At 50.3% G+C, this 17,597-nt stretch overlaps 2 protein-coding genes across 3 annotated transcripts in view; both read right to left on the reverse strand.

Annotated features, from left to right (window-relative positions):
- Positions 1-17,597, reverse strand: part of LOC102936186 (butyrophilin-like protein 2) — a 1,677,894-nt gene that overhangs the window by 112,556 nt on the left and 1,547,741 nt on the right.
- LOC114022064 lies at positions 109-10,918 on the reverse strand. 2 transcript variants are annotated; one of them, XM_037914950.2, is made up of 5 exons: positions 10,657-10,918; positions 4,402-4,490; positions 2,503-2,641; positions 1,354-1,944; positions 109-684 (listed from the first exon to the last, which is right to left on the reverse strand). In XM_037914950.2, exons 4-5 carry the CDS (start codon positions 1,907-1,909, stop codon positions 275-277), a joined length of 966 nt encoding a protein of 321 aa, XP_037770878.1. In that variant the 5' UTR covers positions 1,910-1,944; positions 2,503-2,641; positions 4,402-4,490; positions 10,657-10,918; the 3' UTR covers positions 109-274. The 2 variants fall into 2 exon arrangements, with proteins under 2 accessions (XP_037770878.1, XP_043384190.1); XM_043528255.1 differs by lacking the exons at positions 4,402-4,490; positions 10,657-10,918 and adding an exon at positions 3,217-3,338.

Below are 17,597 nucleotides of genomic sequence, written 5' to 3' on the forward strand. Positions count from 1 at the left end.
GACTTTGGCCCTTAATAATAGACCTTTATATACCTATAGTTATTTGCCAAATCCATGGCCCCACGGTGTTCAGGCACCCCTGGCTGGAGACTAATAAAGATACTTATGAAAACTGAATTTACATTTTTATTCCACACCTATGCAAACATACCTAGGTAATGCTAAAGTAAAAACTTCATACATACAGGGGAAAGTATCTTTGAAGGGGAAGGAAGAGGGAATTCACAAGCACATACACTCAAGATGCTCTCACAGCTGGGTGTTCGTGCAGCTGTCATTGTGTGTAATCTTCCGTGGGGTGGAGGGCCTGGGGTACTGCTCCAGGCCCGGAAGTTACGTGGAGGCCAGTAAAGGGAGGTCCCGGAATGCAGTTCTCTATGGGCTGCAGGGGGAGGCGAGCACGGATGTGTTCAGCCTGAAGTTCAATCAGAGACCGCAGCATGTCTGTCTGCTCCCGGAGCAACGTGATCATCTCTTGCTGCCCGTTTCTCCTGTCCTCGCTATCCCTCTGCATTTTGTCATTGATCATTACCCTCCAAGCCCTCTGCTCGCGCTCCGAAGCACGGGAGGCTCGCAGGACCTCCTGAAACATGTCTTCCCTTGTCCTCTTCTTTCTCCTCCTCACCTGGCCCAGCCGCTCCTCTGGGGTGGACGGAGAGGCCCTCAAGGCCGCATTTGCAGCTGCTAAAGAAACAATGGACAGAGGTACCATTGCCAGTGCATTTACTCCCCTTGATCGAAACAAGTTACAAGCACAACACGCTCACTTCCCCTTGGGCCTCAGAGCAGCCCCACCCATGGCGAGTATGGCCGGGGGGTGGGGTGGGAGTTGGGACAATAAGGAGGCGGTAGCACTGGGGCATCAGTACAAGCAGATAGGGCTATTGTACTGCATACTAGCCCCATTTCCACAGGCGGTGGTGACAGTAGGTGATCTCTCACTCCGGAGAGTAACAGGCTGAAAGGGAACAGCTCCTGGCTGCAGACCGGGTCGGTATGCTGCCAGCCTGTGCGCTGCAATGGTGCCTGCGGAAGTAATTGCTGAGTGGCGTGGCAAAGCGTCCTACCATAGGGGAAGAAACAAAGCAGCCCTCCCAAGAAACCTTTGGCAGAGGACTACAGACTACCTCCCAGGAAAGTTTCCTAGAGAGCTCTATGGAGGATTCACAGGACATTCTGGTGTGAATAAACAAACTATGCTGAAGGGCCCCCTCTGCCGAGTTGTACAGGGGAATGAGAAGCAGAGAGCAACTGTACCTCTCTTGGTTATTTCACTTCCTCTTCTAGCCTATTAAAAAAAGCTGTACGTGAGCAGATGTGTCTCTGCAGTACTGAAGCAAACTGAGTACTTACCAGAGGTTCCCTCCCCTGCATCAGGCTCCCCGGGGCTGGACTGCTGGGACTGGCTAGACTGCTCAGGAGTCAAAAAGAAGTCCTGGCTCGCCACGCCGCCGGATCCCCCTGTCGCCTGTCCCCCATACTCCTCCTCCTCCTCTTCCTCCTCTTCCTTGATCATCACCTCGATCTCAGGGTTCACCCCGGTGCCCTGTGACTCCAGGTCCCCCAAAGTATCCATGGGACGCTTGACAGTGGAGGTGGAGTCGCCGTCGATGATGGCGTGCAGCTCCTTGTAGAAGCGGCACGTCTGCGGCTCCGCCCCAGAGCGACTATTTGCCTCCTTTGCCTTCTGGTACGCCTGCCGCAGCTCCTTGATTTTTACGCGGCACTGCTGCGGGTCCCTGTCGTAGCCCTTCTCCTCCATGCCCCGAGCAATTTGGCTGTAGATGTCGAAGTTCCTACGACTGTTTCGGAGCTGTGCCTGCACGTCATCCTGTCCCCACAGGCCCAGGAGATCCACCACCTCTGGCGTACTCCAAGCAGGAGCCCGTCTGCCGCGTGGAGCCGGCATGCTCAGCTGGGTAGTTGCTAGGTGAGCTCTCCACACTGAGCAAACAGGAAGAGCAATTTCAAAAATTCCCAGGCTTTAAAAAGGGCGGGGCATGTACCTGGCTGCCAAGCAGCAGAGTTCAAAACAGTGACCAGAGCAGTCACTGTGGGGCATTGTGGGACACCTCCCGGAGGCCACTGAAGTTGACATAAGCAATGCAGTGTTTACACTAACACTGTGTCACCCTAAGTGCTATGCTTCTTGGTGAGGTGGATTTATTAGGCTGGCGAAGCGGGCGAGTTAAAGCAGTGGGAAGAACATTGTATTGTAGACATTTCCATAGCGAGGCAGCTTATGTTGACCTAACTCTGTAGCATACACAAAGCCTCAGAAACTGGGTTCTACCTCCACATCCCATCCAAACAGTCCTAGGGAAGTAAAGTCAGGGAGGAAACTCCTGACAGCTAACAGGATGGGTGGGAAGCCGTGACTGATATTTGCCTTGATGCCACGAAACCTGCTGACTGCAGCCCTGACCTGGGTGGGATGGGGCAGAACTGGGGGCTCTTGCTCACAGCATGTTTTTAGGAGTCGAGGCTTTTTCCTTCACTCACCAGATGGTTTCTCTGTCAGTTTCACGGACTCCTCACCAGTGTGGGTGCCCCTCAGGATCTCCCTTGGAGGCCTAGAGATCCCCTGGTTCTTCCCCTCGTTCCAACCCGGTGATCAGCTCAGGTTTGGTAATGGGGAATCCTGCACAGGGGATAAAATTAGGCAAGATCAGGGTCCATGGAGTCTTGGTAGAGTATCATTCCCTGAGTTTAACCTGACCCTATGTGGGACTGTGGTAACTCTGACCCCTTGGGAGCAGCAGATATCTGGGGGTGGGGGGTGTTGTCATGCTCTCACTAGGAGTTCTCAGGGTAGGTGCGCTCTGGGGGGATTTGCTGACACACACACACACACACCTCAGATGTTAAACTCCTGCCTATTTCCAAGCATGCAGCAGCAAGAACCCTCCCCATGGATGGAGCTAGTCCCAAGATGGCAGGTGAACGGTGTGTGAAGGAGAAACAATACAGGCAGGACAATACCCTGCTTCTGGCCCCTTGAAAGCTGGGGAGATGAAGATGAATTAGCATGTCCATTAGGTTTCTACCACCCCTGTTCCTTTCAAGGGGATATGGAGATGAAAGTGTCTCTCACACTGGAGCTGTGGACTATGCGACCCATTCTCCCCAAATCCAACTGAGTAGGGAAGAACCGGACCAGATTCAGAAATGCAGACCTCACAGCTTCTAATAGCTGAGGGCACAGGAATCCCTTACCCAGCAAGATTTCAGTCTCATAATTCTCCTGCATGACGTCCCTGTAGAGGGCTCTCTGACTGAAGTCCAGCAGAGCCCTCTGCCCCTTGTTGAAATACACAGTCACATCCTTGAAGGTCACCGAACCCTGAAATAACATTAGTTTCTCCCCTCAGTGCCTGCTGCCAACTAATCCTGTCCCAAGCAGGGGACAGGGACAGGAATCCCAAGACCTTCATATTTCATGGTAGCCTCTGGCTAGTGGGAAATATGGTAGCCTCTGGCTAGTGGGTTCAGGCTTCAGCACTGAGAATCTGGTCAGTTTTCCCAGCCCTGTCCATGGGGGTGTTTCCCAGGGTTACCACACACCTGGGTTTTCCCAGACATGACCTCTTTTTTGGCCCTCTGCTCTCCATCCGGGCAGATTTTTGAAATATGAATATCCGTGATTTTTCCTTGCTCATCCTTTTTCCAGCATTGAATCTGGATGAACTGCTATTCCTGGCGTGCCCTAACAGTGGCATGCAGGTTACCTGGTTTTCTCATCCTTACTTCTGGGCTGTTGCTGGCAGCGGCCCTGCCTTCAGAGCTAGCAGAGAGCGGCGGCTGCTGGCTGGGCACCCAGCCCTGAAAGCCGTGCCCCCACCAGCAGCAGCCCAGAAATAAGGGTGGCATGATATTGACTGTTGAGTGGCTGAAAGGGATCCTGCTTGTACAGCTCAACTTCAGGTACACATCTGGCAAAGACATTCATGGCTACTTGATGAGCAATCAACCACTGCTGAGAAAGATACGCTCTACAGAGACATACGCATGGGCACAACAGGAAGACGCGCAGTAGGAAAGGACTGACTGCATGCAAAGAGGTACACTTAAATTTGATTTACATTTATTTTTGAGGCCATTACGCTTGTTATTTATAAACGTTAGCTATTCAAAGCGGAAAGAAACTGTACAGTCAAAATAGAACTCCCCCCACCCCTCCCCTCTGTTTGGGAACTTGAAATATGGTAACTGTAGTGTTCCCTCGTTCAGAAATGGGGGACTGTTCACTCCCTGCCAATGGGCCTGTTCTGAAAATCAGGCCCAGGTTGAACATGTCCCAGCAGGTTTATCACACCATGTCCCCTCCCTGTCTCACCCTGTGTATTTCGTCCCCTCCCCCTTCACAACAACCCGCCTTGCAGATCCCTGAAAATCCCCTACCTGAACTGGCTCCACCACAGCCACTTCCCTTCCCTGTTTCCTAGGAGGATGGGACCATCGGGAGTGAAACGTGGATGTGATTCCTCAGCCTGTCAGGGTGAGAGCGGTGATGGGGGAGGTTTCAGAAGGGGCTTGAGTCCATTTCACACCCCGATTCCCCCCAGGCTCTCTCCCTGCAGACAGACACTCTGGACTCTGCCACGCTGGGAAAACGCTTAGCTTAGAAAACCCTTAGTAACTTTATTACAACACAGACCCTGCCCCTCCCACCAGCACTGAACCCACCTGGACACTTTTAACCCCCTGCCCCCAGGGACAGAGTCTCTAAAACAAATGCTAGGAAAGAGCAGAATCAAAGGAGCCACTTTGGGGGGTTCCCCCTGACATTGGCCCTGAGGGCAGCACGTACCCCCAGCAGCGCGGGGACTCAGATGGGGCAAAACCTGGCTTTTCCTCTGTCAGCTCCTCCCCTTGTTCCCAGGAGAGTCAGTCTGCCCAGGGGTGATGTAGGGAATGGATCCCGGTGGGTCTGGGAACCTCCCTCCCCATTTATTGCTCCTGCTGCCCCTTTCACTCTCACCATTCCCCTTTCTATCTCCTTCCCCCTCCCTGGGAGAACTGGTGACTGTCCCGTTCCCATGGGCGTTTGCTTTCCATTGAGAGAGTGGGTGTGGGTCTGAAGGCAGCAGCTCTGGGAGCCGCAGACATATAGGGAGCCCCTCCCACTCTGGTACAAGCTCACCAGCAGAATGTCACTTTCCTGCCTGGCCTCAGCCCTTTCCCCCAGGTCTCTCTCCTCACTTGCAGGCTCTGACTCAGGAGCTGATGTTGGCAGAGCCAAGGACGGCCCCAGGGGGCTAGTTCCCGGAACTGGGGAAAGTCCCCACCTGGGCTGGGCACAGAAGGAGCTATAATGACAGTCTCCCCCTGACACAGACCCTGCTGAGGAAACAGCAGCTGCTCAGTCTAGGCTCCCAGATCACAAGGGAGGAGGCAGAAGCATCTAGTATTTTCCCCAGGAATTGAAATTTGGGGGGTGTTCGAATTTACAGGAAAGATGAGGGCCAAAGAGGGCTGTATGCCATCATACTAAAAACTGATTGTGAAACGTTTTTTTCATTTAATTAGATTTAAGTCCTGTTGTAAAAAAATCAAAATTAAAATTGGCTACTCAAGCCTTCTATGAAGCACAACATCTACATCCTTCTTCGTTTCTTGCTATAATTTTGCACAACTCTGTTAATGAACTTCTTGAATGCAATGCGTTCATCTTTGGTGACTTCCTGTGTGTACAGAACTTCCAGTCCTTCAAGTGATATGCTCATTAGTTCATTCATATGATCAGGAAGAAGGCGACTTCTTTCAGAAGATAAAATTCTATTCTATCATGAAAAAGAACGCTCAACTGTAGCTGTTGTGACTGGGAGTAGCAAGAGATGAATTCCTACTTCTTTCAGCCCAGGAAACACAGCACAAAGATCAGGTCAAGCCACTAGTGACGATAAAAAAGAAGTTGAAGTGAAATCTTCATTCATTCGTCGTATGACATTCCATTCTGCGTTCAAATTCTCTATTCTGTCCTGATCGCATCTCAGCCCCATTTCTGGTAGTGCATCACTCTACTCAACTGTCGGTGTTTTATAAGATAGGCATCTGTAAAAGACTGAATGGACTCCAGAAGTCTCTGTTGTAGATTTGTAAGAATCAAGTCTGTGTACTTTTTCAGCTGGCTTAACAAATACGTCTTCTCCCCTTCACTTAAGGATTCAAAGTAAGTGCCTTCATTAGTCAACTTCGGGACTGAAGTCTTTGCTTCTTCCAGTACGTTTTCAATGGATATCTCTCTGATTGATCCAAGTATAGCGTCTATTGCTGGACAAAGGTCTACTAGTGTTGTAGCAGATGCCTGGATGACATTGTTTAATGATCCAAGTGGTTTTAACAGTAGACTTACAAGAGAGAGAATGGTGATTGTCTTCTCTGAACGTAGTAGCAAAAGTAGTCCACCCGCCTCACTACTTAGATGTGGTAGATACTTTCCAAAGTCAGTAATAATGGTTGCAGTAATTAAAGACAACAGCCAAGGATCACTCATGAGAAAACCAGGGGGATTTCCCAGGTTGGACTAATTTGAACTTCAGTCCCAGAGCATCTTCTAGTTTTTTCAAGACGTTCAGTCTTTTTGGACTCTTGTTGAAAAAGAGAGTATAACAAAGGCATTAAATTTATGGCTTTTTAAACGTCTTTTGAAGATTCTGCAGCTCGTACTAGTGCTAGTTGAGTAGATTATAGAATCACCAGTCTGGAAGGAACCTCGAGAGGTCTTCTAGTCCAGTCCCCTGCATTCAAGGCAGGAAGAGAGTATTATCTAAGACTATCCCTGACGGGTGTTTGTCTAACCTGCTCTTAAAAACCTCCAGTGAAGGTGATTCCACAACCTCTCTAGACAATTTATTTCAGTGCTTAACTACCCAGGCAGTTAGGAAGTTTTTCCTGATGTGCAACCTAAACTTCCCTTGCCGCAATTTCAGCCCATTGTTTTTTGTGTTATCCTCAGAGGTTAAAGAGAACATTTTTTCCTCCCTCCTCCTTGTAACAACCTTTTATTTACTTGAAAACTGTTATGTCCCCTCTCGGTATTCTCTTTTCCAGACTAAACAAATCAGGTTTTTCAATCTTCCCTCACAGATCATGTTTTCCAGACTTTTAATAATTTTTTTGCCTTTCTCTGGTCTTTCTCCAATATGTCCACATCTTTCCCGATATGTGGCGCCAAGAACTGGACACAATACTCCAGTTGAGGCCGTATCAGTACAAAATAGAGCAGAAGAATTACTTCTTGTGTCTTGCTTACAACACTTGTGCTAATACATCCCAGAATATTTGCTTTTTTTGCAACAGTGTTACACTGTTGACTCATATTTAGCTTCTGATCCCCTATGACCCCCAGATCACTTTCCGCAGTACTCCTTCCTAGGCAGTCATTTCCCATTTTGTATGTGTGCAATTGATTATTCCTTCCTAAATGGAGTACTTTGCATTTATACTTATTGAATTTCATCCTATTTACTTCAGACCATTTCTCCAGTTTTTCCAGATCATTTGGAATTTTAATCCTATCCTCCAAAGCACTTGCAATCCCTCCCAGCTTGGTACCGTCCGCAAACTTTATAAATGCACTCTCTATGCCCTTATCTATATCACTGATGAAGATGTTCGAACAGAACCGCACCCAGGAGCAATCCCTGTGGAACCCTGCTCAATATGCCCTTCCAGCTTGACTGTGAACCGCTGATGATTACTCTCTGGGAATAGTTTTCCAACCAATTATGTACCCACCTTATAGTAGTTCCATCTAAGTTGTATTTCCCTAGTTTGTTTATGAGAAGGTCATGCGAGACACTATCAAAAGCCTTACTAAAGACAAGATATACCAACTACCACTTCCCCCCTATCCACAGGGCTTGTTATCTTGTCAAAGAAAGCTATTTGGTTGGTCTGACATGCTTTGTTCTTGAAAAATCCATGCTGTTACTTATCAATTTATTATCTCCTAGTTGTTTGCAAATTGATCCCTTAATTATTTGCTCCATTATCTTTCTGGGTACTGCAGATAAGATGACCTCTGCAGTGTTTATAGGAAATATTAGGGATACACTTTTCTCTGAGCAAAGCTCATACTCCATGTCTTCCAGGGAAGTTCACAGCTCCATCAAATGCACAAGCAGGCCTCTGTTTGAGGTCCAGTTTACTAGCATTTAACTCTTCTAAGATGTGGGTTGTCACAGATGCAGCCAATGTGTCTTCTATAACCTGAACATCTAGAAATGTATCTACTGGCCTACCACTAACATCATGATAATCTAAACAATGACTTAATGCCCATTTGCATGAGTGCATTCATCAGCCATGTATGCAAATGTTTTAAGATGATGAGAGAGTTCTTTACTTTTTACAACTGCTGAGTCTTGCACTATTGCACTGCATGCTTCTAACCAGTCAGCTGAGTTTCTTGCAGAAAGATAGTGAGCATTTGCTGGTCTTGTTTGGAATCAGTGTCCAACTTCCAGATTAACAAATGACAATGCATTTAACATTGGCCTTCAGTTTGGTAGCGTGTGGTATCTCTTGCTTAAATACAGAGTATGGTGTGTGACAGCCATGTTTGTTCACATGAACCGTGTTGTGTCTCCAGCATTCTTAACAGCCTCATTAAGTACTTCTGGCTTTGACAGTGACCAACAAACACTGGGATTTAGGTTGGGGAGACATTGTTTCTTTAGTAGGTAGCTGTATTTGTGCTTCGCACTGTTTAGATGTTGAAACGCCACTTGAACCTTCAGGTGACATGTTGGCATATTCTTGGTATGTTTGTCATCTTGGTTCGTTTGACCACTGAAGGGGGTGATGGCAGAGTTGGGGGTGGCGGGAGGGAGTGCAGGGAAATCCCTGGAAGCATCTGACCCAGGAAGCTCAACTAACTCTAGGGCTCTAATATCATGAGCAGAGAGAGACAGACACCAGCCTCCTCTGCCTTAGGGCACGTCTTCACTGGCAGCGCTTTAACATGGCTTGTGTAGTCGCGGCACAGCGCCGGGAGAGCCCTCCCAGCACTCTAAAAAAACCCACCTCCACGAGGGACACAGCTCCCAACGCTGGTGCACTGTCTACACTGGCACGTCACAGCGCTGAAACTTGCAGCACTCGGAGGGGTGTTTTTTCACACCCCTGACCAAGAAAGTTGCAGCGCTGTAAAGTGCCAGTGTAGACAAGCCCTTAGCAATAACCAGCTTTCCCCCTCCCCTCCGCCCCCTTATGACTGAGCCTCCCTGGGTTGGGGTTGTCCTAGCAGCCCCCGTGGACAGTTCAACAGCTGCAGTTTTCATTTGCCCACCTGGACTCACACCAGAACAGAACCAGAGAACCAATATGCTTAACTAAACTGGAACCAGACTTAAACCATCATTTTTCCTCTTACTCACTGAATCTGAATCAAACTGGGGGGAAAAAAATGGTTGCCAGTTAAAATAAAGTTTCAGCAATTTTTCAGCTCAATAATTGAAATAAAATAAAAGCTACTCTGATCTTACTTTCATTATAAAAAATAAAACAACACACTGGCATGTGATTGCTACCAGAATGGCATGCCTCAGTAGAAGACGAGAAGGTGGCAGCCCACAGGAGCAGGGAGGGAGAGGAGAGAGAAGAAGTGGGGGGCTCCCTGGTCCCAGAAGTTAACAATAACTCTTCAAGCCCAAGTTAAAAGGCTGCTCAACTCTTCTCCCTCTTAGACAGGACTTCTCTCCCCCACCCTCACCCCCGGTGCAGCTCCTCCCTCCAATTGCTCCACCTGACACAGGCCCCATGACCCAAATTCAGTTCCCCACTGAAGCAAGCTGCAGGGGCCCCCCTTCTGGGGCACTGCCAAGAAACCAGACCATTTTGGGGTGTATTGAACCAGGAACTGAACACACCGTCTGCCACTGAACCCGAACCATACCCCAGTTCCACTCCTTGCGGCTCGCAGTGACTCTGGTTTGATCCTGAATCCTGCCCCGAAATCAGACCAGCCCCTGTACAGTCCTGTCAACCCAGGAGTCAGACCCCGCCCCCAAATAACGAGATTGTCTTTAAACGGGGAGCAGAGAGTGTGCAGAGGGGTGGGGGAGGGATTGCGTGTGGACATTTGCCTTGTAAATTTTCAGCCCTTCCGGGAAGTCTCCTGCTCACCCCCCTCCCCCCCGGCTTGTTTGACCATTTCTGGGAGGGCAGGGGCGACTCACTGGTTGCTGGGCGGGGCAGCCCGTCACCCCCTCCTACCCCCTGGGGCGGGGGAGCTGCCTTGTGTCTCTCCCCTCCCCCTCCCTTCCCCTGCCAGCCTCCTCTTGCTCTCAGCCTCCCTCCAGCCTCCCCACACCCCCCTTTCCCTCGCAGTGACCCCCCCCCCATCTTCCCTCCATTGCAGCCTCGCTGCCCCCAGCCCCGTCATTCCCCCCCCCGCCCCCGGAGTCGCCCCATCCTCCCTTCAGTGCAACCGCCGCCCGCACCCTGCCCCCCTGTTCCCCCCCGACCCACACCCCGCCCCTCTGCCCCCCCCCCACGTGTCGCTCCCCCCGCCCGGCGCACAATGGCACTCGGGGGCCATCTTCCCGAGATACACAACCCGGGAATCGCAGCCGGCCCCGCGGGGAGCAGCCCGGGGCCAAACCCGCCCCCTGCAGCCCGGGGGTGACGGGGGGGGCGGGTCTCTCTTACCTTCCCTCCGAGCGGGGCCCCCGGGGCAGGGGCCGGGCCGGGAAGGGGCCCTGGCCGGGCTGGGGGCTCTGCCCTGGGAGAGGCTCCCGGGGAGCAGCGGGCAGGGCCCGGCTGGAGGTTCCCCTCTCCCGGCTGCAGCCCGGGCTCCGGGCTCCCAGCACCAGCCGCCGGGGTCGGGGATCTCGCCGGGACCCAGCGGCCGCGATTCACCCCGAGCGCAGCCAAAGCCCAGGCCGCAGCGGGCCTGGCAGGAGGCGGGGAATCCCCGGGCCAGCCATTCCGGAGGCTCCATGTAGCCAGCTCATCCAAAGAAATACGCCGAGCCTCGTTCCGCTGCCTGATTGGCGCGCTCAGCTGTCTATCACAACTCCCAGCTCTCTGATTGGTACGGAAGGGAACGTCCCGCCTTCGCCTTTATTATACTTCAGCCATCTCAGGCGGGCGGGGGGAGGGCTTCCGCCCGGGAAGGATGTTTAAAGGTGCGTTCGGCCCTGGTCGATGATTGGCCCAGTGCGAAGAGCAAAGGGGGCTGTGATTGGAGGAGAGACCAGGTACTTCCCCGCCCTCCTTTGTTACGCTGGGGCTGGGCCATGTGGGTGGATGAATGGATGAGAGCCCTGGAGCTTTACCATATCAGCCCTGGGGGTGGCGTTCAAGCAGGTTGTAGGGACCAGCCCCAGACCAGCAGCATCAGGGCAGTGAGGATGTCAGGCTTGTGCTTTGTGCTGGGAGGGGTGGCTATGGGGGAGGCCGCTAAGGAAAATTTTGGAGTGGCTACAGCGCCCACAAGCTCCCCTGCCCAGCGCTGCCCCTGTCAGCAAGGCTAAAAACACGTGGGTTGGGGTAAAGGGAAACAAGCTAGAAGCCAGGAGGCCATGAGTATAAAGCTCACCTTTACTGAGTGCTGTTTGTATTTGCAGGCACTTCCCAGCCCTTTTTGCTGACCAAGCCAGTGTGTTCCCAGCTCTAGAAGGCAATCAAATATTGTATGTCTTTGCTGCTCATTTTACAAATAATTTAAAAAGAAGTTGCATAAGATCACAGAAATCAAAATGGGGAATAGGACCACAGTCTCCCACAGGGAAGCCCCAGGTCTTAGCTAGTCAGCTCCACTGTCTTTAGTCTGAAAGCATCAGATATGTGTTTTGGTTCTCCTGTCGCTATCTGCTAGACTTCACCAGAGCCAGCAATAGGAGCTGGGAGTCCTGATTGCAAATGTTCTATAGCTGACTAGCAAATCCTTGTGTAACCCACTGGCAAGGTGGCAGCTGGTCTACGCGCAGCAATTATTCCCATATATGATGCGGTGGGGTGTTCAGTGGGGATCTGCAAAGACATGATTCAAATCCTGTAGCAGAACCATGGAGGGGAACTTTGTAGTTCAGTGTGGTTTGCATTGGTTTTGGTTTTGTTTCTTGTTTGAGGGGATCTTTAAAAAACTTTGTCTGTGGGGATCCAGATGACTGGGCTTGGGTTGCCAGAGGCTGTGGATTTTGCGGGGCTGTGTTGCAGCCCATTTCACACTAGAGGCAGGTAGTGGGGAGGTGCCTCAAACCTGGAAGCATCATATTGTTCACCCATCTTGTTTTAAGAGCGTTAGCATCGGCAATGGGAAACAGATGTACCCAATACTGGGGCTGCAGCTGAGTCCTTGAGATAGTTATAGCTCATTGGAAGGGAGACAGTGATTGGTGGGTCTCTGGAGATTTAATAAATAAATAAAGGGCATAGGTAATTAACTGATCTGGTTCCCCTTTGAAATCAGTGAAAAGATTCCCAATCACTTCAAAGGGCTTTGGCTCAATTCCTAAGTGACTTGGTCGGTCACCCAGAGTGAAATTCACTTCACTCCAGCAACCAGATTCTTTGCAGATAAAGCACAGGGGGGTTAGGAAAGTGAAATCCACCCCTATCGTGAGACCAGGACATAGGACTCCAGCATTAGAAGGCTGAATGCAGCCCCTCTGCATCACTTGGTGGTGCTGGATTCCCCTTCCATGGGGCACTGGGGCTGCTTCCAGGTTTGGGGTTTAGTCAGGATGGGGGTTGCACTGGCTCCCCAGGCTGTGGGTGGGTTTCACCCAGAGGGGCAGAGCAGAAACTAGCACCCAGGGGATCCTTCGTCCTGTGCTCAGGTCGATACAGCACAGTTCCTCCTGAACAGAGCATAGACTCAGCTTGAGCACAGGCCCAAGGGAGATGGGAGAACTCGTTAGGTACTGTGCTGCCTGAATGTGCTAGAAACTCCTCAGTAGTTACAGGCTCCCTGGCAGTTAAAGTCAGTGCAGAAGTTGCCTTTTTAGTGAAGTCTTTCAACTTTTATCCTAATGTAACCCTTCTGCCCGTCAGAGTTGGCAGCAACAAGGGCCAGGTTCAATATCTAGGGGATCCATTCCAATAACACAATGCAAACTGGCTCGAGCCCCCACCCAGTGACCTGGGACAAATATATACCACCCCCGCTGGGCGCCTCCAAGAGGCAATACTTCCCCTCTCGCAAGCACATAGTCTGAGTGTAGCAAAAAGCCTTTTAATAACAGAGAGAAACAATGCGGCATTATGTTGGGGAAACACCACCAACAGGATTCCTAACACAACCCATGAGCAAAAAAAACCCACCCCAAGCAAATTGGGGCATGCCCCTTTCCCTTTGGTTCTTGAGTCCAGCAACCCCAAATCACCCAAAGTCCCAAAAGTCCAGTGACCCAAAAATCTCTGTCCCTGGTCAGGGCAGCCCCAGAGTTCGAAAGTTTATCTGCAGAGCTTTACCTCCCACCCTGGGTGGAGATGGGACGGGGGTAAGAGGCACCTTACATGATCTGAAGCTGACCGTCCCACAGCTCCATAGGCCTTCGCGCTGCTCTGCTCCACGGCCCACAAGCAGCTCCCGCCGTCCCACGAACTGCTCCACCAGCCGGTCCACAAACTGCTCCGCGTCCCACCAACAGCTCCCGCCGTCCTACGAACTGCTCCGCCAGCCTGTCCACAAGGCACTCCAGCCATCCTGCAAACTGCTCCATGATATATCTTCAGGCTCCCCCACTACTTAACACAATGCTCAGTGATTTCAGCTCTTAGTCAGGTCAGCTCTTTGGTGAATTCAGCTTGTAGTAGGGGAGCCTCAGTGCTGGTGCACTATTAGCCCAAAGTGAGCTGAGCAGCCTGTAACTAGACTTTTAATGAAATCAAAATTAGCTCTGATATTCCACAGTGGAGAGAGGAGGAAGTGCAATTAGCATGTAAGGCCCTCACCAAGAGGCCCATGCCACCAAATATTAATACTTGTCCCCAGCCTCTCTCAATTCACACAGTTTTGGAACCCATGACCCTTGCCTAGCGAGTGCTACTTAGTTGATGGTGAGTCCCTCCATCATAACAAAAGGCCAAGTACAGTTCCAAGCACAGTTCCCATAATCAGGGTAATAACAATTTATTCTTCCTGCCCCAATAACAGAGACACTGGGGATCCCACAGCAGCCGAAGTGACCATTTGGGCAGCTATGGCCTCAGTCTAGGCGGGGTGGGTGTGCCTATGCAAATGAGATCGGCCCCTGAAGTTTTTTTCCACAACTTGCCACACCTCACCACCAGATGTCAGGGTGGAGCTCATCCTGACACTGCTTACACTAAGCTACAAATCATAGCTGCCAACTCTGTGGGTGCTGCGAGGCTGGAGCACCCACAGGGAAAAATTAGTGGGTGCTCTGCACCCACCAGCAGCCAAGCTGCCCCCACCCCTCCCCCGAGTGCGCGGCGTGCCCACTTCTCCCCCTCCCAGTGCTTCCTGCCCACTGCCTAACAGCTGTTTGGCGGCCCTTAGGACTTTCCGAGGGGGAGGAGTGTGGACGTGGCACGCTCAGGGGAGGAGGTGGTAAAGAGGCAAGCAGGGGCTGGGACTTGGGGGAAGGTGGTGGAATTGGGGCTGGGTGAGGGTGGTGCAGGGGCGGGGCTGGGGGTCGAACACCCACGGGGCAGAGGGGAAGTTGGTGCCTATGCTACAAATTGTCTCATCAGAGTGTCCGGGTCCATCTGTCCTCAGTGATTTTACCTCTAATGACTTTAATCAGCAGGTGAATGCCCCCTTTGTACTGCAGCTGTGTGGTGAGTGTGAAAGAGCAAAGACTGTATTCAGAGTTATCCTATGACGGTCCTGGTATGAAGGGGAAATATAGGCCTTTGTTATATAAACAGAGTGATAGTCTATCTGGGGTCTCATTGCTGGGAGGATCAGCCTAACCCCCAGCTTAGGGGGAACAGACCCAAGAGTTATTTTATTATGCTGTCCTTCCCAGAGAGTTTTTGCTGCTTTTCTTCATGCCTGTATTCATTTCCTCCTCCCCGCATCCATTATTTTAAGCCAACAGAAGTGATGTCCAGGGGAGGAGACCGGGGAGATGAATTCCTCAGTCTGGGCCATTTGCAGCTCTTGGTGCCAATGTCATGTTTCCCAGAATGCTTTGAACAGCAGCAGCATTGGCGGGGAGAGGTCTCTGCACCCATGCACAGAAAAAAGGAAAAACAAGGTTTGGGGCAGATACCGAGCTGGAAAGTCCATCAAAGAAAATGAAAAGGGGCAAAATGGAGGAGGAGCGTTGGGAAGAGTGTGAGAATTGAACCTGCTGACTGCAACTGCCCCCTCCCCACCTGGCCTCAGGTCCCTTTAGACCCTGGCTCACTCTGGTGCCTGTTCTTGGCCTGGCTACTACTTCTGTTCCCCTACCAGCGTCACCACTTCTAGCAAAGTCCTGGCACTCTGCAGGGGGCAGCCAACACCGGGACTCCTGCACCCATAAAAGGTCCAGGATAAACAGAGAACTCCAGTCTGCCAGGCTCTCAGTGTATTTGTCTATTTCAGCTGCAAGAGGGGAATCTGGGGCCAGACTGAGGGGGCCTGGGAGAGCCTCGGGAGCAGCCTCCTGGGCCCAGGAAAAGGAAGTTGCCCATGGTGGGAAGGAAGCACTGACTAGAGATGCTCTTGGGGATGCAGGTAGTTACGCTGGCTGCTCTGTAACTGGCCACATCTCCAGGAGTTATCGGTTGGCTGCGATCCACTGAAGTCAATGAAACCGCACTCATTGCAGCTGGGAATCGGGTTCAGTGTTACTGCTGTTACATCACATTGGCTACCCTGTTGCAGCTATGTAAGACGAACTGGCCACTGAGCTGTAATTTAGCTACTCCAGGCCCTGATGCTCCCTGGCAGCCAGATGCAGGGTCCTAGCTTTTTAAATGAGGAGCAAGAGAAAATAAATCCTCACCTCTTACAGCGGGGGAGGGGGTCAAACATGTTCACAGTTTGGACTCCATCTTAGAAAGATTGACCCTTGGAGCAGCTCTCCTCCCATTAACACCCCTGTGGCTACCATAGCAATTGCTGATGGGTGGAAGAAATGCAAACAACGTGTTTCACGTACTTTAGTTCCCTTTAAATATAAGTTCCCAACTGGAAAGCAGGAAGATCAGCACCATGTGGCCAGCAGAGCTCCCTAGTCACTGAATTAGTGGGACGTTCACTATTTGCACTAATTTCAGCTGCTTTTTCTGTCATGCTTCAAAAGCAGGAAGCCTTTCATAGACACGTGAGACAGACTCTTCTGCCAGCAAATATCCAGTACCAATGACAAAGTGCAACAAAGTAGGATCTAGAAACCCATGAGTTCAAATATCACCACAATCCCAACCCGAGTAACTAGAGAAGTATTCGCAAAAAGAAAAGGAGTACTTGTGGCACCTTAGAGACTAACAAATTTATTTGAGCATAAGCTTTCATGAGCTACAGCTCACTTCACATCCGATGAAGTATTAGATACTTTCTCCTCCAGATTACAAGTTAATTGAGTGGCTGCACAAGGAACTAGGAAGAGAACCCAGGTCTTCAATATGGATAGTCCAGGCAGGAAGTGTTCATTCGTACTGCCTTTTGGAATGAATGCATACAATAGATACGATCTGGTTACCTGTCACTACCCACCACTGCATAATGGAGCCAGGAAGAGAACCCTGGAGCTCTGATCTCTAATATTCTAATCTGTCTAGTAAGCATTTGTGTACCTGCTGGCACAGTGTGTGTCAAGTCCCCCTCCGGTGATTGGCCTCAGAAATAATGGCAATTTCTCCTGAAGTTCAAGTGGTGGGGACATGTGCTGGGGACTGGGGAGGCTGTACAACAAATCCTGATGCTGTGTGAGTGGGAATTGTGTGGTTCTATTTGATAGATATTTTAGTTTTCTTTTTTTAATAGTTTATTTAATTACCACAATAGTTAAAACCATTATAATCTGTTGATTGTCAGGCGATCTGCTATAAAATCCGGGTATTCCAGATTGCAAACATCTGTCACGCATTTTGATTGTTGGTGTCACACCAGCACAGCTGAACAATTCCTGACATATGTGTTTATATAAAGCACATGGCCCAAAGTGCAGGCTGGAGAGCAGCATATTACAGTAAGGTCCAGACTATCATCATAGCGACATACACAGATATCCTCACTGGGGTCAGTCAGGTTGACACACAGAATTTAGGGGTGTGGGGGAAATCCCATGTCTGCCTTCAAAAGTCACAGCTGGAAAATTAAAGGGAAATAGACAAGAAGCATATTTTTATATGTTTCATTTTCTTTAAGTAAATCAGGAACTTTCATAACCAGAACACAGGGTAAAAATTTGAAATATTTTTCTGAAAGGTACCAAGTGGAAGTACTGTCCATGAACTATGGTGTGGAATTAATGTTACAGTGTCACTTTCAGGAACATTTTATAGATCTCCATCTTCCTCTCATGTTCTCTTTCCTTTGTCCTTTTCTTTCATTTAATCCAGTTTTACCCATTGTTTTCTCCAGCACTTGTTCTCCATCTGTTTATTCTCGGAGTCTCCCTAACTCTTCTCTAATCCATGTCACTGATCATACCAACCCACGTGCCAAGTTTTCTCTGCTGAAT

The sequence above is a fragment of the Chelonia mydas genome, chromosome 14, assembly GCF_015237465.2.
Source record: "Chelonia mydas isolate rCheMyd1 chromosome 14, rCheMyd1.pri.v2, whole genome shotgun sequence".
Lineage (NCBI taxonomy): Eukaryota > Metazoa > Chordata > Testudines > Cheloniidae > Chelonia > Chelonia mydas.